We start from the raw sequence: 24562 nt of genomic DNA, 5'->3' as shown, positions 1-24562 counted from the left end.
GCAGTGATGGTTTTAAAGTCTGGCAGCTACCAGGGGGAAGGATCTGCGATGAAGGAGCTCTCTGGTTCAGAAACGGCTTCATGCATGTGGAAGGAGGCGTCATCCAGTGGTGATCCTCTTTTTCCTCGAGTTCTTCTGTCTCCTACCACTTGCACTGGCTCCAGAGAACATTCTAGGACACTTAAATGAAACTGCAGACCAGTAGAATCATTCAAATTTCCTTACATTTTGCCTAAAGGACAACTCAACAAGCAAACATTTAGTCATTTGATATACAGACTTTCATGTTGCCAGTATTCTTTGCATACGCATGAACACACAGTTATTTCAGACATTGTTTCTGGAATTGATCAAACTTGAGTTAAATGTCAAGGCAATATTGTATGTACAGTTTTATTTCAATATACAGACATAGAAGAAGAGCCAAGAGTACATAAAATTACATCTCTGGTCTGACGGCTAATATTACATCTAATTTTAAGTGCATCCACTTAATTGTCTTAGAAATGAATTTAAGTTTTGGCAACATATTTTCAACAAACTGCAGTCACTTTGTGTATTAGTTGGCGATAGAAAACTCAGAAGCATTAGTTCTGTTGCAGACGACACCGAGCAGCAAATGTTGACTTTCTGAGCGTGTGTCCAAAACGTTCCCACGCAGCTCCTCCTCCTTCGGTCTGCTGATGCAGAATTGATTAAATTGCTACAGACGGCATTTCCAGAGCAGAATATGTATGCAGCGGACATACATATTCTGCTGTAGTCCCTTTTTTTTTGTAAAGGGATGTTTACAATGAAAACATTCTAACATCCCTTTACAGTCATGCAGCCTCTTGAACTACAACACACACTTTCCGCTCGCTCGTGGGCAGACGAGGTAGAAACCACATCTGCCCATGAACAGTAGAATCCACAAATACTTGACTCCTTCTCTAAATATGCTAAGACCTGCCTGTTTTAATAATTCAAACACCAAATATACCTTAACATGCATTATGGTAGAGCTGCAACTAGAAATTAATTTAGTGATTATTTTCACGGGTAATCTAATAAAATAAAATTGGCACATTCTTCAGATATTTAAGCTTATTTTATACAATATCAGAAATACATTATAAAATACAAATAACCTTTAATAAAATATCATATTATCTAAATGGAATAATATAGCATTACTTAATTGATCATTTGCAGCAAACGATGCATCTGCCATTTAATAAATACTTCTAACATCAACTTGAAAATCTCAGCCCTTCCTGCTAGACTTAACATCAACACAGTGTGGAGCTGTTAGGTTTTTTTTATCAACCAATTCATAATTGAATAGCAAAAGGTGCTTAATAGGAGGTTAATAGAATTTGAACCATATGAAAGTAAAACTGCCACTTGAGGAGTTCTTGGTAGAACATAGTTACAAAGAATGTTACTTTAAATGCAAAATGTATCTATTGTACAGTTTTGGCTTAACTACTGCTGAGTTTGTTTTGTCAGCTGTTGGCCTAATTTAGTTGGTATACTTCAGTTAATGATGGATCAATTATTAAATTACTTTACAATTATTTCAATAATTGATTTCTCACGATATTTCAATTAAGACCATCTTAGCCTTACCACAGAAGCTAACATCCATAGTCTTCTCTGCATGTTTTATTTCACATGTTTTTTTACGTTTGACCAAACTTGTGAAGTCATTAGTGCATTTAAGTGTGCTGTACTTGTGCAGAGTTCTTAAATACATTTATAATTCACTACATTTATGTCTGTTTAAAAAAAACAAATGTTTTAAGTCAGTTCAGCGCTGCATTTCTGTATTGGCCGATACGGATCCGATATCTGTATTAGAAGTATCTGTATTAGAAGTGAAAAAAGTGGATCAATATATGCATAGTTACGACTAGAGGAGGACCTGTAATGCTTTGGAAAGTTTTTGAAATGCATTTTAAGCAAAAATCAGGGAGGAAACTAATAGTGTCATAATTCAGTCTTTCAGCAGAACGAATGAAATTTATGACTGAGTGAACACAGAAATAATTCCCCAGTCACAAAATCAACCTCATGTCGCGGCTGTTTTCCACAAACAGTGGCTAAAAGTACCGAGGTTGCAGAATTTTGGTGCATGTTGCAGCTGATCTCTGCAGCGTTGCTGTGAGTTTGTGTTTCCTGCGCTTCAGGCTCTGTTCGCCATCCGCCGGGTGCTGCTGGCCCAACACACAGCGTTCCCAGTGTCAGGCGCCGATCTATATGAGGAACTATTGAGCTCCACCGCCATCCTCTCCACTGGAAATCCCAGGTAAAGTCAATTCTCCACACACTGCTTCATCTGTCAGGGCCTGGGGGATTTAACAGGGAGCTCAACACCATCACAGGGGCTTACAGGAAGGCTTATCTCCAGTATCAATACTCCAAAGGAAACATTTGTAAGGTTTGTGATCCTGTTCCAGAAGCTTTTTCAGTCCCATCATATTAAACCCTATGATTAGTTTCATTAAGCATACATTTTTTTTCTGTTGTAAAACTGAAAATTAACTTTCTGGCTCGTAACTTTAAAAATTTTGCTGCTCTGCCAAATTAATTTGTGCTGCTCTGATGAGACGCTTTAATATCATTTTCACTTATTGCTGCCCGGTTTTACAGATCGGTCATCAATTGTGTTTAGAGTTGCACCAATTAGAGATTTTGTCTTTTTTTCTCCAATTAAATGCAGTTTTTTCTGCTTTCTGGATAAACTAATAATTATTCCATCTTAACAAAATGGTCTCTATAAATTAAAACTGTGATATCTCTCAAAAACAGAACAAAGTTACAGTGCTGCCAAAGTCTGCTTCTCTAGAAAGTAATAACAGTACAGAATAACTGTCCAGGTCATATAACCATATATTTATTCGGATGCACGTGTCCATATAAATAAACCCAACAATACAGCATTCTAGTATGGTTTATTGTTTCCTGTTTTAGAAGTCTGTATTGTCTTTAGTGTCTCTTATTCTGCTTTTAATGTTTTCATTTCATTATTGTCTTTATCTGTTCCTGCTGTATAGCACATAACATTGAGTAGATTGGACTAACCTTTTTTCACATCTAAAAACACAGAATTGTTCCATAAAATATATCTTTTTTTACGCACTCGCATGTAGCACAAGCATAAACTGCAGTAGATCCATTTAACATAACGGTCATCTCGTATCTTTTATTACTGTAGAGTTTATGTTGAGTCTATGAATAGGGAAGGGAAGCATAAGCCTCTATTTCTTTTTTCGTAAGTTATCGGTTTGTAAAATAGTATTTTTTCTTTTTTGTAAAGTTATTAATTTATCAAAATAAAGGGAATCTGGAAAAAAATGTTTGTCTAGGTGCTACTGAAGACTGGAGAATATAAATATCACTGAGATGTTTAATCATTTTTATTGCAACCATAGAGAAGCCATGAGCAGCTTTTCAACAGTCAATGATTTGTTAGTTATTTTAGGAGCAGAGGTGATGTCACACTGTGTGTGTAAGGGAAATCAGTTGTTACATAGGTTGTTTTCTTTTAAACAAATATTATTACAGAAGTGGCATTTCAAACCATCACTAGCATTCTTTGTTAGAGGTTAGCATAGTTAGCATGGGTAGCACTACAAGCTGTAAACGTCAGTCAATTGTGCATTCCCTGTAGAGTTGGTAGACTCCAAAAGTAAGGCTATGCTATATCATTATATACAATATAACATTACAATGTCTAAAATTACAGTTTTGGTATGACTTGCCATGGCAACCATTGCTGACCTCCATCTATTACCCATTTCACTCCGAGTTGGGATTTTAATATTGCAACGCCCAAGTAGACATTGTTCGTAGAGCCTGTTATAAAGATCATTTTAACCGTTACTCTCCATAAACAAACACCATTTTAAATGTTTTCAATTAAAGTTGCAGGCGCTACAAATGACATTGATTTTAGACTCACTCGTATATGCGTGTCTCGTAAAATAAACATGTTTAAAACAAGCTTGCTTTATGCGGATGCGAGGAGCGGCCATATTAGATCTTGAATTCTCACACTTCCCAGGTGGGGACTTTTCAGGAACTCCCTCCATAGAGGAGTGAAGTAGTCCACAGGTATGAAACCACACATGCAGAGAACTAAGTGGCGTGCAGGATGAGGTGGAGGTCAAGGGTCAACCAAAACCTATGTGTGTTTCAACAATATGCTAAAATCACATTGCCTATTTTGTCCTCGGCATGACAACAATAGCAAATTCAAGATGTCTTGGTAGTCTCGTCTAGTCTCCGACAACAGAAAAAAAGTTGTTAAATTTGTCATGTTTAAAAAAAAAAAATAAAGTCAGCAGAGGGTCTGAAAAGTTGCTAAGTAAAGATAAAGTTGATGTGGGGTCAACAGTGCTGCTCTCACTCTGACCACAGAGCCCTGTTAACCTGTGCTCACCCTCACATTTGGCCACGCCCCTCAGTGGCTCTTGGCTCCACCCATGTCAGTGAGATTTTCTTTAGTTTGTCTGGGGTTGCTTTCAATTTAATAAAGACTGAAGCTGTGCAGTTTTTGTTCACTTCGGGTTAGGTTAGAGTAGAATAACTGTAGAAAAAAATACCAGAACCTTTTCATTTTGTTCTGATGCATAAAACCCTCAAATGGTAATAATACTCTGACTGTTTTTAGCCTGAGGCAGATCAGGACACATTGTATACTTTTAAATGAAATGATTTTGACCTTGAAAAATAGTAGTTCTAGTTGGTGTTTTCTTTATTGTTGACATTCAGATGAACTAAACTGAAACCCCTGTTTTCAGTTTTGAGCTTTTTACTGACACCAGCAGAGAATGTGAGTTCTGTTCAGCCGCTGCAGTTAGAAATACAGCCGAGTGGAAAGTGCTGCAGAAGTGGTGTGTGAGCCAGAGCGCTCACACCACCGAACCGAAGGAACAATTTGGCAGCTGAAACTGCCGTCTTGTCCTGTCGCTCCACTTGGCTCGTAAAACCGTCCTTAAGTGGCTTCAGATATATCAGCTGCATTAACTCCGTTCTCTACTTGACCACCTTCCACTGAAAAACACAACAAACACTGCAGAGGAGAACATTAAAACATTTCATCGGCACATCGCACAATCAAAATTTAATGACTTGGAAGGAAGCAGCGATGCTGTCAGCGTGGCATTGTTGCAGTTCTGGGAATGGCAGGTTTGATGTCTGCAGCTGCTTCATGATTCTGTTGTCTGTATGGTGAACCGTGGAAGGGTAAATATTCATCTTTGAAGGGGTAAAAAAACACAATCTTGTCCTGACAAATATGCGAATTGTTCCAGCAAAGCATAATTTATAGGATGGGACCTTTACTACAGTCAGGCCGACTGTTTCAGCATAATTAATGACCACAGGTGTTTCCTCCTCTCTCAGTGGCTCTTTTTAAGTGGTTTTTATGAATTAGTTAGAGAGTTGGAGCAGTGATATCAAGCTAAATCATACATGTTGGTGAAGCTGCTGGGTTGCAGCGTGCCTTGGCTGCCCTCTGGTGGTCGGTAGCTGAACAGACAGGTGGTGGTCTCAGGTTTGGAGGTTGGGGCTCAGGGCTCTGCAGCCTGCGGCTCCTTTGACCTCCCTAAATGACTCTCAGTAAACACTGCTTACTGACGCTCAAAGCTCCTGTAATATATATTTTTTAGATCTCTTTTCTTGTCACAAGGCTAGAAAATATGTGGTTTTTAGGACTGCAACTGATGATTGTTTTAGTAAAAACTGCATGACTGAAACCTCGTGAAAACCGATGATGTTCAAGGCAACTTCATTTCAGAAGAAGGAAGTGGAGCTGCTTGGAACGAAAGTAGATTTAGTTAAGCTAGTTTGCACGAGGATTTCTCAGTAATAATCAGGACAATTATACAAAAGCAAAATGTGCAAAACATTGTAGAAATATTAAACTAAGAGATAAGACTCTACTAATGTTTAAATACTGTAGTATTTGTCCATTGTAGACTGAAATCCTCCTCTAAGCGTATCCAACCCCTTCCCTTCACAACACACTTAAATCTGAACTCTTACATTAATTTTTCCTCCAATCAAATGCCAAGATGAACCCTTTCATGTCCAAGTGTTCAGAGCGCGCTGACGAGTGCGGCCTGAGGGTTTTCTCTTTAATCTGTGACTTTTCAAGGGCAATCACTTTCATTTTGCCGAGTCCTTATGAGAACACAATTTGATGTTCCATCAACAGCTCAGCCGTCTCCACTGTACTGTCACAACAGGCAGCAATAATGCAAATAAGTCTGTCCACACAGATTTTCTTCTTTTGACAATCTCACAGCGACATTGGGGGAACTGAATGCTTCACATTCTGGTTGGAAGACCTTGGCTTTGTAAATTCCAGTGGATTCCTGTCACATTTCTCACCACAAGTAATACGAAAGGAAATAAAGAGCTGCGGTCTGTACATAAACTACGACAAATCCAAACACTGTAATCACAGAGAATCGGAGCGATCAAGTGTTACATGAAGAGACTAAAAGAACCGCTTTTATTTCTCTTGTTTTAAATTAAAACACCAAAAAAAACTGACAAGGAACTTATTTATATCTTGCAAGTATTTTGTCATTTGACAAGAGAGTAATACAATCCCAAATAAAGTACAGTGACCTATAGAGAAGCTGTGAGACAAAACACTTCTGCTTGAGTTTGCATTTATTCAGGTATATGAAACATCTGTTGGTATTCATGTTTCCATACAACCCGACATGCAGCAAACCACCAAAACGGATCACCCTGCTACTTTCACAGACTTCTCATTAAAAAGTTGTGACATTGTTTTAAATGATCGATACTGTTGTTTTTCTAAGAAGGAGACCTTTTGGGGAAGGTCAGGTATGTGGAAAAAAATCTATGCTGAAGCTATATCTCACATTTGCTGTTTCTATTGTTTTAGAAAAGTTTCAGAGCTTAACAATTTTATTTGTGCAGTAAAAAGAACTAGACATTCAATGTATGGACTTATTTATATCTTTCAAGTTGGCAAGTTGTTTTAATATTTCTGAAGTCCACCTGTCCAGGACAGTGATAGTTTATATTTACATAGATCATCTTGACAAGATGTTCCTTTAGTTATGCAGCGTCTGTATCTGTGCAATTAAGCAGCTTTGCATTATTTTAACTTATCTTAAGGATGTTTTCACATCTGATAATGTGGTGGACTCGGTTTGATTGGGGACCAAAGTTGTAACGTTACATTTTCTAATGGCGTGGTTTGCTCTCACATTGCACCGTGACCAAATGAACCAAACTCTTTGAAAAACCTGCTCACCTCCTCACCTGACCAAGAACCACTGAAGGAAACGACAAAAATCTTGAAAAAGACATGATCGCAATGTTCTTCACGAAAGCTAATTAAAAATAAAGTGCCGTCAGATTTTGGCAGTTGTAGAATTTCTCTTTTGTCTTCGGTAAAAGCCATTTCTCCCGCTAGCACTATAGTGCTCTTGATTTGGTTGTATTTACCCAGAATGCCCTGCGGTGTAGTCCACTTCCTGCTTTTGGAGCGATCTCCCATCATTCATTGGGACTGCACCAGAGTTCACTTCCACCAAACCGAAACCCAGGTTTGTAGGTGGACCAGAGTCCACTGTTTTGGTTCAAATACCCATTCACTCCTGTCCAAATGTACTGGACCTTCTAGGCAAACTAATTGCCATCCTTAATTAAGGGCAGACCTGCACCATGTAATGCCTATGAAAAGGATTCAGCTTCATCCAACTGCATTGTCTGTCTTCAGTTCACCTGAAATCTTCATTGCAAATGTTCACCAACGTGTTCAGAAGCTTCACTCTCGCCAAGAGACGGAGATTATTCCTGTTTTTGTCTCCGTTTTATCCTCTCAGTGACAAACTCTTGACGTTCCTTCAACGCCGTCACGCCTTGCTTCCTAATCCCAGACCAACGTCTTTTTGCTTCTCCTCGTTATTCTTGTTCAGCTTCATATTTAGTTTCCATCTCGCAGTATTCAGTCGCTGCGTCTCGCCGCCCAGAGTTGAAGGAGTCCCTTTCACTTCCTGACAGGACAAGATGAAGAATTAGGAGCCAGTCGTAGTGAGAGCTCCTTTAAGGGAATTGTAAATGTCACAGAAATAGTTGGATTCAGTTTGGCACACTGAGGATTTATCAAACATCTTTTTAAGTGATGCAGCGAAATGATGCTTACAGTGACTACTTCTCTCCCACATCCAGTTTGGATGGATTAGTTAGTTTTATACGTGATCAAAAAGCAAAAGGGTTTTAAAATGTTCTCAGCTTGGAGGACTTCCTCAAGTAGTTTTTCTAATATTATGCATGGATTAGTCATTTTGTGGATGGCTTCATCAATTTTAGATCTGTTGCTACGGGTAAAAGAAGAACTTCCAGCAGAAAAATGACTACTTGAGTCAGACAGTATGTGCTTTTAATTCAACTCAATCAGATGTAGAATCCTGAGTCTGTTGCTCATAAATAAACCTTTAAGTGCAGATAAAGAATCAGCAACAGCAGAACAATATTTAGCTTTTAGTGTTTTAGATTCTGGTATTGTACAATAAGTTTTCCAGACGGGTATCAAACATTTTAATAGTTGCTCCTAGGGTTGGGCAATATGACTTAAAAATGAAAAAAAAAATAAAATAAATTCATACCAGAGTCAATTTTAATTAATTGTATTTTTTTTCTTGCTTTCTTTTCCAAAAATAAAAATGACAAAAGACAGAAAATATTTTCAAAAAGTCTTTATTTGAATTGTAGTCATAATATTAACAGAATAAAGACAATCTTACCAGGAGAATTTCTGAAAATTATGAGGAAAAACAGCTTTAATGAAAAAAACTTCCAGAGTTATCAAGACCTCATGTAACCAGCTCAGTCTGTGTGATTCATTCTTCAAAATATACAATCATTTGTTTCAGAGTCCTTCAACTGATAATAACTTGATGCTGATGCGTTAAGACAGACGTAACAAATTCAGGTTTTTAACAGTTTTTCAGTGTAGTTCTACTTTATTCTGCATTGAATTTCCACAAAAAATGACCCTAAAAGTACTACTTATGTTGTGGATCTGTTTTTCTTGTCATTAGATTGAATCGGTCCTCTTTTCACATTTTACATATTTTTCTATCCCACATAAAAAATAAGATCTTTTGCCTTTTTGCTGAATGTTTATCTTCATTTTAAAACCTAAAAATAAAAATAAAATGGTGTTTTTAAAAAAATTTCAAATTTCTTGTAGTACATATCTAAAATTATACATTGAAATTATACATTTTTTGTGTTTTTTTTCTTTTTTCCTCATGAAGTCATGTGAGGTTTGCGGCTCTAACTGCCTCCTCAGGTTGTGAAGGTTGCAGACTCTTGCACTTGTTTGAGAGAAGAAAATAAAAATCTCCAAACATGACAATTACCCTGAGGTGCAACAAAACACATTAGGCCCATATTGTTCTCTAAACCAATCAGGGATGGAGTGGGACCTCCCTTTTGATTGGCTGTGGTCCAGCTCAGTGTGCTAGGCTTTATATTCAAGCCTTCATATGCAAAAAAACAAAAAAATCTGTTCCTTTTTTAAATAAGAAGATTGTATTTTGTAAAATGTAACAGCAATGCATTGCTTTACTGAATGCTACATCATTTGTAGCAATGGATGCATCTGCAGCTAAAAAATATTTCTAACATCAACATGTGAAAAGCCCTTCCTGCTTGACTTAACATCAACACGGTGTAGAGCTGATCTGGTCATTTATAATAACCAATTAATTGTTGAAACTAAAACTGCCACTTCAGGAGTTTTGGGTATTTACATATTTACAAACAATTTTTTATTTTTTTTTGCTTTATTTTTAATCATAAATGCAAAAGTACATATTTTTGTGAAGTTTGAGCTTAATTACTTTCTGAGGGTGTTCTTTCAGCAATTGGTCTTTCTTTTGAGTTTGTATACTTAACGATGATTAAATCAGTAGACGATTATTTCAATAATCAATGAATCAGATTAATTGTTTCACCACTATTTAAAAAGAAGAATCTACATGTTTACCCACCCAGAGTTTTTAGTGTGGTTTAATCTGAAGCTAATAGTTTATCCCCCCACGTGCCAGTTGTGAGTAATGAGTTGTACCTGGTTTCTTGCAGCTTAGATAAACTGCTGGACTCAGGCTTGTATACGGGCGAGATAACGGAGCTGACGGGAGGTCCAGGAAGCGGCAAATCTCAGGTGAGCACTTCCTCGACCTCCTCCAGTAACGCAGATCATTTCAGCCCCTCCAGCCAGATTGAATCTCTTCTTCTAGAGCAGAAGCGATGCTCTCGTTTCAGAAAGTTTCACCGGTTTGTGTGTGTTTTTCAGGTGTGCTTTGGTGTTGCGGTGCACATCGCGTACCACCTGAAGCAGAGTGTGATCTACATCGACACAACAGGTGGGCTCACCGCCAGCCGCCTGCTGCAGATGCTGCAAAGCGAAACCAACAACACAGACGAGCAGGTGAGCTGCTGGATGGTGATTAATCTGTCCATTATTCAGACAATTAATGGAATTTAAAAAAATGGCACACTGCTGATTTTTCATTAAACTGCTTAAACCTTTTCTACAAAATATGGTACCTGGTTCAAATTCCTTATGCTCTCCAGTCGTCTCATCCATAAGAGTCAACAGATCAGTTCCTCACTGTATCGATAAGTCGAGCAGAAAGGCTGAGCTTTTCAAATGATATTAGAAGTAATTTTTTTTTAGCCACAAATGTTCAATGTTCAAGTGTTCACTAAAGGCCTGCTATGTTATTGCTTTTAGGCTGTAAACGTTTTTTTATATATATATATTTTAAAAAATTCAATATTTTTTTTCGCATTTTTTAATGTATTCTCTAATATTTGTATTAGAAAAAAGTTTAAGTGAAAACTGCAGAATATTGCAGTCAGAGTAATCACTTAATCGATAAAGCCCTAGATTAATCATTTAAGTCCTTGTTGTTTTTACACAAATAATAATATATTTAAGGTGAAATCAGCTGACAGTGAAAACTTTTCGTTTGCAGATGGAAGCTCTTCAGAGGATTCACACCTTCCGCCTGTTTGACGTCGGCGCTCTGCTCGACTGTCTGTACGGGCTCGGCGGCGGCGGCCTTCACAAGGTTTGTTTGCATAAAACGCACCAGCTGCACCTCCGGGACCTGCAGGAAAGAGGGGATGGGGGGTTAAACCTTTCAGCTGACTAAATGTGTCACATTCTGTGTTGAGGCGTGTGTCGGCAGCGGCTCTGTCAAGGCGCTGATCGTGGACTCGGTGTCAGCCGTTATCGCTCCTCTGCTGGGAGGCAAACAGAACGAAGGTGAGCGTCTCTCTGCTGCTCTGTCACACTCAGGCACAACCGGGCTGTGTTCACATCTGCATGGATTTCATCTGTGGTTAGAATGTGGAGAAAGGAGCCCTGTGTGTTTTCAGAAGTCTGACATTTACATGAAAAGAACGTTGGAAATAACAGCAACAGCAGCAGCAGCACAGTGTAATTGAAGGTAAAGTAGATGAATACAGAAGAAAAGGAAGTTTATTAAGTTAGATGTTTGAGCTCGTCTTTTCTCTTCAGACTTGAAATGAATTGAGCTCATTCAGCTTTATTGCTTATTCATTTAATGTATTTATTGAATCTCGATTAACAAAGTTCGTACATCTGCTTGAAATCCTTGAAAGTGAATTTCAGCTGGAATGTTTTTCAAGGTTTAGAAAGTGCTTGGTTTCTGTATGAAGGCCTTAAAAGTGTGTGATGTTAAAACTGCAGTTTCACAAAAGCCCAAATTTGGAAAATGTCATTTCTGGTAAAAGCTGCATATTTTCATAAACCTAAGAAAAGAAAATCCACTTTTTTTAAATCTCGCTGCCTGAAATTGAATTAGACTGAACTTTTCTTCCTACCTGAATTACCTAAATTCTTCTTGACCTTACAGAGGCATGAATCCTCTGTTCTAGGAACAGAAGTCCTAGAAACTTAATTTTAAAGACAAATTCTGGACTTGGCAGCCTGAAAATATCATAGAAGGTCAGAGTCCCACCGTTCCCCCTGACTTGTGCGCCTCTACAGCTTCAGCTAAACCGTCGAAGCAGCAGCAGGTGGTTAAAGTTCACCTGTGAGGGCGGTAGACGAAGGCATAATCTGATCACCTGCTTGGTTTGCTCCTGAAAGCATTGCTGTGGATGACTTGCACCTAACAAACCCTCTGTCACCTCAGATGAGCTGTTAAAGGCGACCCATTATGAGAAATTCACATTTTGCACGTTTCTCTTTCCATTTGGGCCTCTACTTCTTCTATAACCAGCCCAAGTGCTAAAAGAAACAAAACACCCAGACATTTATTGACAAGTTCATGATTTTAGTGTTGGAAAACATGTCATTTCAAAATCCTCATAAGTCACATTTTACAGACACTGGCCCGTCTCCTAGCAACCCAAGCTGAGTTCCAGCTTGTTTGGTCAGCTGGTTTAACTGCTGTATGTGCTGTACAATGGCTGCTGGGAAAGACAAGTGTTTGTTTACTTCCCATCCAGAGTCCACTTGCTGCATTCTTGTTGGTTGTACAGGAGGCTCCATGTCTGCTTGTCAAAGATGTACAGTTGTATAATCGCGTATCTGTTTGTAGCCATTTTCACATAAATGTTGAGCTGGGGGGGCGTGAACTTGTGCTGTACAGCCCATAGACCTTCAAGGGTTTTCTATGTTGAAGGAAGCATAATAGATCAGCTGTAAAGCCGTCGCCTGCAGTCCCACAGTGAGATGTTCCAAACCGCTGGACGGTCATGACACATTTTACTGGATGATAAATCGTCCCAGGACTTATTGCAATAAACTATAATGTTGTTTCCAGACCTTTTTCTACTAATATAATGGTAATGGCACAATAACTACTCCATGTCAATTATCAATAAACTTTCATTTCTAATCACCATTTAACACTGGAAGACAATAAAAAATTTTTTTAAAGTCCATGTAGGCCAGGCTTCTGATTATGTTTGTCAGCTTTTAACTAAATATTCTGCTGCTCGTGGTCTTCATTCTCAGCATGAATCTTTTGGTTGTTCCATGAACACGGTTAAAAACTAAAGGGGCCCGGGGCCTTTCAGTCGGGCCCTTGCAGCTCCATTTTGCTGAATCTATGAAGGTTTTTAAAAGCAACTAAAAACATGTTTATTTTCCCAGGCTTTTATCTCTTGATTTTATTGGGTTTCTTATGTTGGTTTTATGTTTTTTATGGTTTTAAGGTCGATCTCTATTGTACAGAGTTTGTGATTTTATGTCTGTGAAAAGCGCTTTATAAATAAACTTTACTTACTTGCAATTGAAATATCTAAAACTAAAAACAACTGAAACAAATAAAATAGATACTGAAGTCTCTGCAAACAAAATTGTAATTCAAAAAATGGACTAGTTGAGTCTGAAGCTATTCTTTAGTAGCAAGAGACACAAAAACCAAACATTCATACAAATGGAAATTATTGAGCTCGATTTAATTGAAATTATTTACTGCTTATTAAGACAGGCTTACTAAACAATCTTTCTAGTGAGTGTTGACTTTTACCTTACAAAATAGTAAAACAAAATATACCGTATATAATAATAATCTGTTAAGAGTTCTTCTTATTCTGGGTAATACTCTGTAATGTCCAAACTTCTAATATTGTTATCACTTCATGGAGAGCTTTATCTAAATCCTGGCTCCAGCTGTAGAGTATAACTTCAGGACGATGAACATATTCTCTCCATGTTCCAACCTCTCCAAAACTTCCTGCGCCTCCAGGCATGTCCTTGATGATACAAGTGGCAGCAGCTCTGAAGACGATGGCCAAGGACTTCAGTGTTGCTGTTCTGGTAAGGATGACTCAGTCCTTGATGTTTCCTGCTCTGAATGCAGGCTTCATTCCCACCGTTGGTGCAGAAAAAAACAAACATAAAAAAAAAAGACGCCTAAATGCCGTTAAAAAAAGAAAAAGCGTGCAGCCGCCGTAATTTAGAACTGTGCTGGATTTTCCACATCAATTTGAGCCTTCCTTTCATGTGTTGAGCCGGTTTTATCTGTTTTAAAGGTGTAATAAGCCATAAAACACTGAAACGGGATGCTGTCTGCGCCCGCAGGTGACCAACCATGTAACGAGAAGCGGCAGCGGGGAAGCGCGGCCGGGCCTCGGCGTGTCATGGAGCCACGTCCCCAGAACCAGAATCCTGCTGGAACGAGTTGAGAGCGGCGCGTCGGGTCGGCGCTCGGCGACGCTCATCAAGTCTTCCAGACAGGTGCGCCAGGAGCAGCGGCGGCGCCGGTTCTGTCAGAAGAAGCTTTCTGCTGTTGTCAAAACATCTTGTTAAAATGGAGAGCACAAAGTTGTTTGCCCACGGGCCCGGTTTGATAAAGACTCCTGATTTCCATTTAAAAACATCTCCAGGCTGGATTTTAGCAGAAAAGTACACCAGACGCATCAGTCTAATTCATAAAGACAGGCTGTAAATAATGAGTCATGCTGCTCATTTACATGCAGAACACAGAGGCTGTTACCTACAAGCTGGACCCACATGCTGACTTTGTGCAAAATGCGAAAGCAGGCAGGTGGGAAAGGACGTACCACCATAATTAAAAATAAAGTGCACATGCCCTAAATCACTTGTAGACACATAAAAATCTGAAATAACTTGCAGCAGTGACTTTTTGTAGACTCCTGCTGGTATTTTTAGCCGAGTTTTCTTCATCGGTTGTACGCAACAGCAACTGAACTTCTTTTGGTTCTTGGAGATTTTTCCCTCTGATCCAAAATGTTTCTTCAGTTCTGAAGGTGGTTGGAAGGTCATATGCCCCATTGCTGGAAAAAAAAACACCTGGGGAGTTAAGATTATGTTCTTGAGAATTTGTTTTAACTCTACTTTTACTGATCTGACACTAACCCTATTAGACAATTTCGTTGTAAAGGTTGTTTATTTTACTGCAATAACTGCAATTCAAATTCCTGATTTTTTTTTTTAGTTCTCTGTTTACTCATTGAGATAAAAGTTATTCTATATTTATTGGATATTTTAAAAGCTCTATAGTCCTAGAAGAGCAGACAACATCTAGCTTCTATTAAAACAAAAAAGTTCAATACTGTAATCTGAATCATGATACTTTAACTTAAAAAATAAAAACATCAGATGAAACAAACGAGCGTCCAGTGAATTAATTTTGCTTTTTGTGTCAGGCTTGTCTCATCAAGGAGGATTTTGACCTGCAATGGTGGAGTCGAGCTGAAGGAGAAAAAGGAGGAGCAGAAAGAGGAGAAAAAGGAGGAGGAGCAGAAAGAGGAGAAAAAGGAGGAGAGCCGTCAGGAAAGAGGAAGCTGGATGAGACCGACACCTGACCGGAGGAACGCTGCAGCAACAACCAAAAGGTTCGTTTGGAGTTTTTGATGGACTGGTTCAGGTGCTCCTTTGAAAAGTGACGGATTTAAATGCAGCCGATTTAATGACCTGACAGTTATCTGCTGAGTGTCAGCACATTTACCTGGTTAAATGGAACCATTTAACCAGGAAATGGTTAAATGGAACAAGGAAGGAAAATGAGAAGCTTAAATTCACTCAGAAATCCACATAAATCAGTTAAAGATGGATTTAAATAATTTTTTACATTTTGATGCATTATAATAAACTAATGTATTTTGTTGGGATTTTATGCGATTAGGAAATTCATAATCGAGAAGTGGAGCAAAACTTATTTTGTTTTCCAAATACAAATCTGAAAAGTGTGGCATGCACCTTTGCAAAACAGCTTAAGTGCTGTACGATTGGATGGGGAACTGTTAACTGATTTTTTTTCTTTTTTTAGTTGGATTTAAGTCCAGACTTTGATTAGGTCATTCTAACCTAATCGTCCGGCTGGAAGCAAAGCCTTCGTGTAGTTCATGTTTGAACAGTTTGTGTAGTTTTAGCAATAAATTTCTGGTTTCTGAGTTCATTCATGAGCTTAATGTGGCCCAAAATAAAACCAACAAGTAACTTTTCAACACAGTACAGGATCTTGTTTTAAGAAAAAATAAAATCCTTAATGTTTATGAAGAAGGTCCAGTTCAGATTGTTTCAATTATAATAAAACATTTTTCCCATATTATAAGTGAAATAATTTGCCAGTATAACTGGAAGATTTTGATCAGTGCTATGGATTTATTTTTAGTTAAAACAAGGTCATGCTGAAAAGTTACATTTGAAATGATACAAAACTATATTTGCACAAGACTAGAACATTTTTGCAGTTTTTTTCTGTAAAAAAAAGAAAAGAAAAACATCACAAACAAATGTTTTCAGTTTTTTCACCAATATTTATTTGCAGTTCATGATCTTTTTTGCTTCTGTAGTAAAAAGTCAACTCCTGTTTAGTTAGTAAAAGTTTCATTGGGATCATTATTCTCCAAACAAAAAGCCTCCAATCTAAATCTTAGTGTCTGCTGCTTAAATAAAAAATGACCTGAGAGAACGTTGAACTGAAGAGCTGCCCTGCGACCCCGACCCCAACACTCATCGTGTCTTCCTCTCAGCAGGGAGGAACGACTCGCCGCTTTCGGATGCATTCCCAGATCCAGCTGGGAGAAACCCTCTGGGTCCGGCTGCCCCCCTGCGGGTCGCCCAGCGTGTGTGTAGCCGAGGCCGAGTCGTAATCTGGCACCAGGTCTCCGTCGTACGCCACAAAGTACCGCCGCAGCCTGTCGAAGTCCTGAACGGAGTCGGGGAGGAAGAGCTTGACCCCGCTGAAGATGTCCAGCAGCGTCTGGAAGGAGCACAGAGTGATGAGCTGCAGGTACAAGGTTCACTGCAAAACTGAAATCTGCTTTATCCTACATTAAGTTGGTTTTCGCTTGTCCCCCGCTGCCCCCCAAGACCTACTTTCTCACAATGAGGTGTTTATGATATAGCATTTCTTTCTTTTATATAAGAGCTGAAAATACTTAAGGAAAAAAAATGTCATGTTCATTGAAATCAAGAAGCTCCTAATGGAAATAAACTGAACTTAAATTAACGGGTTCTCAGTCCAGCTCCAGGGAGAAACAGAACAACCTTCACATCGCTTTAATCGGAATTATGTTTAGTTTCTAGTCAACTTTCCTCAGATCCTTGTCTTGTTACAACTGTCAAATATTCATATTTCTTCTTTAAATGAAGCATTTATCCAGATTTTAATACAAGCAGTTTACAGCATATTTTGTTCCCACATTTTGTTCCAACTTCCTGTTCCCTACTACAGTACACTGCAAAAACACAAAATCTTACCAAGTATTTTTAGTCTAGTTTCTAGTGCAAATATCGTTACTTTTACTAAGACTAAACTAACTTTACAAGTAACTTCTCAGCAAGATATAGGAGATTATTTTAACACAACAGTTCCTTAATATTGATCAGAACAGTATTAGTTACTCTGGCAGATTTTACTTAGAACATAGAAAAAAAATGTCTCGTTAAAAATTAAATAATCTGCCAGTGGAACTGATACTTTTTTTAAAATAAATTTTTAGGAATTGCTTTTACTTAAACTCTTGTATGTCAGTGCAGTTGAAACTAGACAATAATAATTGGTAAGATTGTGTTTTTGCAGTACAGCTAAAATGTTGTTCATTAATGTATATTTAAAGTAATCATTAAAAAAAAGAAAATTTAATATCTGAAAATAAGTGAGCAGCAGCCCACTGGCAGATATGATTAGAACATTTCTTTACTGAAAACTAGCTGCAGATCATATAAAATTACCCAAAGTCTGAAAAATCAGTACCTGTTTATTCCCCTTCAAGTTGAGAATTTAAACTTGACGATGGATTTGTCATACTCATGTGAGCTGGACTTTTATATTTAAGGGAGAATCTTAAATAAAAACATTGAATTTTATTCATTTTGGTTTTTGACTTAATTGAATGTACACATTAAAATAAATTTCTATTGCATTAAAACTACCACTTCTCTTCTTTGGTCAATTCTAAGTGTTCAGGTTGACCTGGTCAGATGAAGACATTTTGGACCAACCTTGTCGTTCCTTGGCTGCAGCAGCTGGGAAGACGTTTTGTTTTGTCCGTTGCTTTGAATGCTCTCCTCGCTCTTCACCTGCAGTAAAGGGACACCTTATCGCATCTTCCCCCGCAGAGTGTGTGTAAATGTTGTGAAGTGTGTGTCGCGATGCAGCTAGTACCTTCTTGGCGCTGGAGGCCTGAGAGGTGGGAGTGCGAGGTTTTGATTTTAGAGCCTTTGGTTTGGTAGGAGTGCTGTTACCTGTGAAGGAAAGCAAGAAGAAACCATTTTCTTCTATTAATTTAGGCGATCGACCACTAGATATGTTTCCATCGAATTTTGAACTTGTAAAATGTCGCAAAAAAGAAAAAAACAAATCAGTTGTTTTCATCTACTGGTTTGGAACGAATCAACCAGATGGTGGCGCTGTGCATGCCTGTAATAAACAGGAAGTAGAGGTTGCAAACTTACATCTCTGCTCCAATTTTAGACCATGAACCAAATAAAACTCCCAACAAGTTTCCTGTCAGATGCTCCAGCAACTGTCTGTAACTCATGATGCTGGGACTACTTCTGCCCTCTGGTGGTCATTCTGGGCATGTACAGCGTTTACATATTCAACCATGCACATCCTGATGCCTGGATCTTTTTTTGGGGGGGTGGGGGGTGGAGGGGTTCCCTTTGGTCAGAAAAAAACTCTATTTTGAGTTTTGCTGAAGTTTCTTCCCCTAAAGCAAACCTGGACCTCTTTAATAAAACATGAGAATGTTTGGAAATCGTGCTTGGTGTACCTACAAAGAGGTTGAGGACCAACATCAGCTGAAAAACTTCAAGTTGCCTCCTTATAAATAATCTAAAACACTGCTCAGCCTGAGGACAATGACCAAAGTTGGTTCCCATCGCAATTTCAGAACAATCTGGAAATTCAGTTTTCACAACTTTTGTTTTTTGCTTGAGATTCTCACTGAACTGCCGCAGCCTCCCATCCTGTTGACAGCACCCATAGAGTAAATTAACTCTCTAGTGCAGCAGTCAAATCTCTAATAATCACTGTTGCCACAATTATTAGCTCGCCAACATTTCCAATAAGATTAACTTAATAAGAGGCTGCAAAGAGAACTCTTGTTTATCAAGACCTCGTAATAAAGAATCCCAGCTTATTTTCTGAAGGACCATGTTGCTTTCACAGCTCTGGACCAATTACTGAGAGCCAAACAGAGTTTCTACATGTTTTACAAACTCTTTTTATGACCTTTACAAACTAAATTTAAGACTGTATTACGACCGAAATTTACAGAAGAAAATAACATTTTGCTGCTCTCTAACCTCACAGAGGTCAAGACTTTTTTGCACAGAATGAAAAAACTGGTGATAAATTTGCATTTCTCTATGACGTATGCAAAAAAAAAAAAAAAAAAGCTAGCTAGCAAAGGTATATTAGCAGCCAGTTAGTGGTAGCCTCAACTGTCTTGAGTCACAGAACATAATTTTTTTGTGACTCCATACAGTGAAATGTCTGTGGTCATCAGTGTGACTGCCTGCTACCTGTCCTAGCCCTCATGTTTGGTTGTATGCATAAAAATGAATAAAAATAAATAAAAAAAAAAAGGTTTCCACTCTTCTGTCATGCTCAGTATTGCCACCAGAGGGAGCAATGATTGTGGTAGATTTTAAAGTGATTTTCTTTCCAGGAAATCAATATTCTTCTGCAATGAAAATAGATCTGAAGATATTTCTGAGATTTCTACCAGAGGTGCCATTAAATCTGATCGGCACTGTGAGAATCTGACCAATCAGACTCACTCGTCTTTTTAGCCGGAGCGCTCCTGCTGGATGAGGACGACGGCGAGTTTCCCCCGCTGTCTCCTCCCGACGAGCCTTTGTCGTCGGACGTGGAAGGACCCGCCGTCACTTTAAAGTCGCAGTTCTCCTTCGAAATGCGAAACAGCTCCTGGACAGAAGGATGGAAAGGTCAGAGGTCGGGTGTCTTCAACCCTTCTATCAAGCCTTCTGGTGGCCATTTTGTTAAAACTAAGCAGGAAGAGGCTGGGTGATCAATGTTGAAGTGGTACCCTGAGCTGGTGCAGGTTGGTGGCCGTCTTCCAGTCCTTGTCGTCGCGGATTCGCGTCATACGGGGGAAGCGGATGGAGATGCCGTCGGCGGTGTGCATTTCTGATTTGGAAAACTCTGCGCCGGTGATCTCCCAGACCGGAGCTTGCTGCAGGGAAGGAAACGGAGACAAGCAGGTAGATCTGAGACACGGCCCACCGTTGACGATTTTAACAGTTATTTCTCATCAAATAGAACAAATTATTTTCTAAAGTATTTAGCAACCGATATCTCCTACAGCAGAAATATTAAATTATTGTCCAATATAAATGCAAAATGTTTTTAGTACTCTTTTACATCTTGAGAGACCTGACAGAAACCAAACTGTTCATAGATTTATTTCTAGGAAAAATACGTATTTTACATATCAAAACATTTTTGCTCTTAGTAATTTCTTATGCTGTCACTAACTATGTTTCTAATACAAGTACGCTCAAGTCGCAATTGTGATGCTTCCATTAAATAAGAAATGCAATTAAAATCACGTTTGAATAAGTTTGTTCGCATAAGTCATTTGTCGTCTTTGTAGTTTGCACCAGTGGCAACAACCAGTTGTTGATCATGTGACCTGTGTGGTGCAAAAAGTGTTTCCAATAAACCAATTTTGATGCAGCTAAAAAATAAAAAAAAATTACCTCAACCTAGGACAAAAACTTATCAAAACATTTTTTTTTATTAGCAAATTTATCTTTGAAACGTTGAATTGCACAATGATATGAAAACTCAGCTAGTGACAAAGACTATAATGACTGGAAAACATCAGCAGTTTTCTCAGCGTTCATTTAAGTCATATTTTATACAAATCTAATCATAAACATTTTTGTGACAGATTCCTGCTCCTCCTCCATGGGAACAGTGTGGTTTAGCAACCATGACTCTGTGTAGTAATGGCACCAGCAGATCCACGCCACTAGCTATCGTATCTAATGGATGCTGTCCTATCTAGTAATGTAGATCTATACATCTAAAGGACTTGAAGACCTTTACTCTAACCCAGACTTAAGCATGTTAAAATCTCACCTCAGGGTCACGGATAATGAAATCAGGATAATAGTTCTTGACAATTTTCAACCAGCTGGGGATTTTCCCCGGTTCCTACACACACAGCGACATGACAGATTAATATTTGTCAGTATTACATCAGCTCCATATTCCAGCAGCCTCGAAGTGGGCCCTCCTCTGACCTTGCTGATTTTGATCACATCCAGCTCCTTCTGGAGTCGGGCCAGCATGGCGTCATCGTAGCCTCCGGAGCACTTGGTCACCGTGCACCACTTCTTCGAGTCTGGGTCGTAGCAGCCCATCAGAAAGCTAGACATGATGCCCCCTGGTGGACAAGAAGGGGAATATTTATTCTTCCCTCTCCTCTACATTTGTTGTTCCTGCTTTTTTACGTCGTCTTTAAACCTCATGAGATGTTTCATTAGCCCTGCTTTGAGAGTTGAACCCCCGTTGTTGTGTTCCCAGTTTTATTTCACACCCGTTGCCCCCCCCTCATAAATCTCCCTTCCCCAGTGGCATCCTCGCCTTATGCATTACATTACATCTGCATATTTTTCACATGAAGTGCTCCAATGCTCATTTGTATTCCCAGCGCAGCACTGTGTTGCACTGCTGCCTGCAGAACGCACAGTCCTTCTTTATGCACTCAGTGGCCACAAAAAAGTAAAAGCACCCCCTCAAAAAAAAGAAAAGTCCTGAGCAGAATAGACAAATATAAATGATTAAATTTGCAAAGTAATGTCTAATTTCTAGTGCAAATATCTTAGTTTTGTTTTATTTCTAGTGTACTAACTTATAAGTAACTTTTCAGCAAGCTATAGGAGCTTGTTTTAAGTCGATAATTCCTTAGTATTGATGAAAAGTGCCTGTTCCAGTCAAATTATTTCCCTTTTGACATTTTTCCAAATTTTTAAAATTTAATGAGGACATCTAAACATCTCACAGGAATATTTGATCTCAACCGTTTACAGACCGTTTGATCCTTTTCCATAGAAGGCACCGAGCACCACCAGGTCTGCCGTGTCGGCCATCGCTCCCTCGTTCAAATAATCCTTCTTCACCTTCAGCCAGTGTCGCTTCCCCGGCTCATAGCTTCCCTGACACATAGAAGAAGCCCAGCTGGATTAATTCACCACTTCAACTACAGCTGAAACCAAAACCTTAGAGACACTGAAAACGCATAACTTCCACCATCTGACATAAAATCAGACCAATGTCTGACGTTAGGATCAGTATAACTAGTTTTATTGTATTACTTTCTGCAGCTTTAAAAGTTTCCACACACTAAAGAGTGTGAATGCGTAACCTAACTCTAATGTGGACCAAAAAACGCAAACTCCCGTCCACTTACAAACTTGGGTCTTAGTTCATATGTGAATGCCAAGTGGGCAGGAGACCGCTCCAAAAGCAGGGAGCAGCACAGGGCATTCTGGGTAAATACAACCAAACACACTATTCTAGCACTAGTGGGAGAACTGGCTTGTGGTCATTTACTAAAGACAAAATAAAATCATACAATGGCTAAAATCTGACACCACTCCATTTTTGTTTACATTTTGTGAAGAAGGAAGTTGTGCTCAGAGGTTTTCATGTTTTCTTCAGTGGTACTTGGTGCAGCGCCACCACAGGCGAGGAGGGGAACAGGTTTTTCAATGGAATGGGTAAATATTAATCAAAACACTTGATTGGAGATATTTTAGAATGCAACTGTGCCAAATACTGAGGAAATGTGTGTAAACTTCTATGTTTGAAGGAATTGAAGATAAAAAATTAGCAAACGGACATCCTCTTGCTGATCCTAACAGACCGAAAGCAGGAAAACAACCTGCAGGTTTCAGCCGTTCACTCACAGATCAACCCGACAATGTTTTTCTCTCCACTGACCTTTACGTCTTTCAGCACCAGGCCTTCCAGTCCTTCTCTGATGACGCGAGTTATCATCTCCGCCAGGTCTCCTGCCCTCTAAAACGCACACAGACAGGATATAAATCTGCAGGTTTATACAGAGACGAAGCAGAAAGCCTGACTTGGCACTTACCGTGACATGCTTCATCTCTGAGAAGAGGATCCTGTTTGGGACTTCCACCATGTTGTCGTCCAGAAACTTCCTGCGTTCGCAGAGTGGCCTGAAGGACACGCGCCAGTAGAGAAGAGTAAGCCAACTTCACATTATTCATTTGTGTGTGGGATCACCAAACCGCAGATTACAGCAAAGTTAATTCCCTCTAAGTTTTCCTGTTCAAACTCCCAAATCTACATTTTTTGTTGATTTCTGGGCTATTTTTGATCTTAAGATATAAACGCCTACAAGTAGAAGAAGAGGGATTGACTTAAATGCTTTACAAGTTTCATCTTTACTTAACTTCATCTTCACAGTTTATAAAGATGAGGGAAATTAATTTATGGTTTTTAGTAAATTTCTGAAATTGGAAAAAAAAAAAAAAAACTGACATTTTGAGAATAATCTCAGGGATTTTCTCAAAAAAAAAAAAAAAAAAAGTTCCAAAAGACAAACTTCTGATTTTTGAAACGCATAAATGTTCAAGTTTCATCTACAATACCTCTAACATGCAGTGGTAATATCACTTTCCCTTATGTGATATTACCACTAACCATGGCTTTAGCCAAATGATGTAAATAATACTAGAATGCCTCAGTTTTACTTAAGGGCAACAAGATGAAGTATAGTTGATGGCAGGTGTGACTTCAAGGAGACTGAAAGATGAAATATATGATGTAGTAAACTGTTTATAAATATCAGGATTTGTTTTTATTCAGTTAAATCCTAGACTATTACATGGAAAAAGGAAAAACGTACCTTTCCATCAAACTCACACCGTTGAAGTAAATGCAGTCAAACACAAACAGACACACGTTGGCGTCTTGAAAGGCAGCTTTCTGGAAGAAAGAGAAGTTTGAAGTCTGGCTACAATGACTGAATCAATAGAGAAAAAGAAAAGAGCAGGAGAGGTTCTTACCTTGTGAACACCCAGAGTGCCAAACGGCAGCGGTTTGCTGGTCTTTGTGTCAATCAGCAGGACTTCAGCGTCCAGAATCATGCTGTGGCCGCCGGGGAAAGCCTGAGGGATGTACTCTTTGAAGTGGGCCACCTGAAATGCACAACTTTTATTTTATTGCTCAACATCTGGGAGAAAACATTTCCACATCTGGTTGGATCCAGGTAGTTTTGATAATGACTGGTTTCACAATTTCAGATTCAGATTTTAGGATTTCAAAACAGTAGCTAATTTCTGTCAAAGGGTTTTAAAATCTGAGGAGACACCAGGGAGCGGAAGTGAAACAGCTAAAATCCCAACTCTGCTTTTCTCACTGGAAATAATTCAGTCACTTCTTCTGTGTTTCCATTAATCAGAATAATTTTACAATTACAGAAAACTGTTGTAATTACACTGCAGTCTCTCCCCCACTTCACTAACCTTTCATTACCATAAACTGCCTAATTACAG

The 24562-nt window shown here is 38.8% G+C and overlaps 2 protein-coding genes across 4 annotated transcripts in view; one reads left to right on the top strand and one right to left on the bottom strand.

Annotated features, from left to right (window-relative positions):
• rad51d (RAD51 paralog D) overlaps positions 1 to 17866 on the top strand; it is a 23650-nt gene extending 5784 nt beyond the window's left edge. The window contains exons 3-11 of the mRNA XM_008428510.3: positions 2172 to 2290; positions 10126 to 10207; positions 10340 to 10474; positions 11025 to 11120; positions 11227 to 11317; positions 13776 to 13846; positions 14111 to 14266; positions 15199 to 15387; positions 16531 to 17866. Coding sequence (XP_008426732.2) covers positions 2172 to 2290; positions 10126 to 10207; positions 10340 to 10474; positions 11025 to 11120; positions 11227 to 11317; positions 13776 to 13846; positions 14111 to 14266; positions 15199 to 15357 — 909 coding nt within the window. The 3' untranslated portion in view covers positions 15358 to 15387; positions 16531 to 17866. The remainder of the gene's footprint in view (positions 1 to 2171; positions 2291 to 10125; positions 10208 to 10339; positions 10475 to 11024; positions 11121 to 11226; positions 11318 to 13775; positions 13847 to 14110; positions 14267 to 15198; positions 15388 to 16530) is intronic.
• The window catches only part of lig3 (ligase III, DNA, ATP-dependent), a 16863-nt gene continuing 7461 nt past the window's right edge, over positions 15161 to 24562 (bottom strand). For 2 of the 3 annotated variants that reach the window (XM_008428509.3, XM_081615278.1), the window contains exons 10-21: positions 24074 to 24205; positions 23914 to 23993; positions 23134 to 23221; positions 22980 to 23057; positions 22069 to 22192; positions 21278 to 21420; positions 21114 to 21188; positions 20056 to 20202; positions 19787 to 19934; positions 18165 to 18244; positions 18002 to 18079; positions 16291 to 16757 (exon numbers count right to left, since the gene is read on the bottom strand). In XM_008428509.3, coding sequence (XP_008426731.1) covers positions 16524 to 16757; positions 18002 to 18079; positions 18165 to 18244; positions 19787 to 19934; positions 20056 to 20202; positions 21114 to 21188; positions 21278 to 21420; positions 22069 to 22192; positions 22980 to 23057; positions 23134 to 23221; positions 23914 to 23993; positions 24074 to 24205 — 1407 coding nt within the window. In that variant the 3' untranslated portion in view covers positions 16291 to 16523. Of the gene's footprint in view, positions 15245 to 16290; positions 16758 to 18001; positions 18080 to 18164; positions 18245 to 19786; positions 19935 to 20055; positions 20203 to 21113; positions 21189 to 21277; positions 21421 to 22068; positions 22193 to 22979; positions 23058 to 23133; positions 23222 to 23913; positions 23994 to 24073; positions 24206 to 24562 lie in introns of those variants that run through there. The other variant, XR_535440.3, reaches the window with a different exon arrangement.

This window comes from Poecilia reticulata, chromosome 14 (assembly GCF_904066995.2).
Source record: "Poecilia reticulata chromosome 14, P_reticulata-male-v2, whole genome shotgun sequence".
NCBI lineage: Eukaryota > Metazoa > Chordata > Actinopteri > Cyprinodontiformes > Poeciliidae > Poecilia > Poecilia reticulata.
The sequence above is the reverse complement of the archived record's forward strand: the minus strand, read 5'-3'. Positions and strand labels throughout refer to the sequence as shown.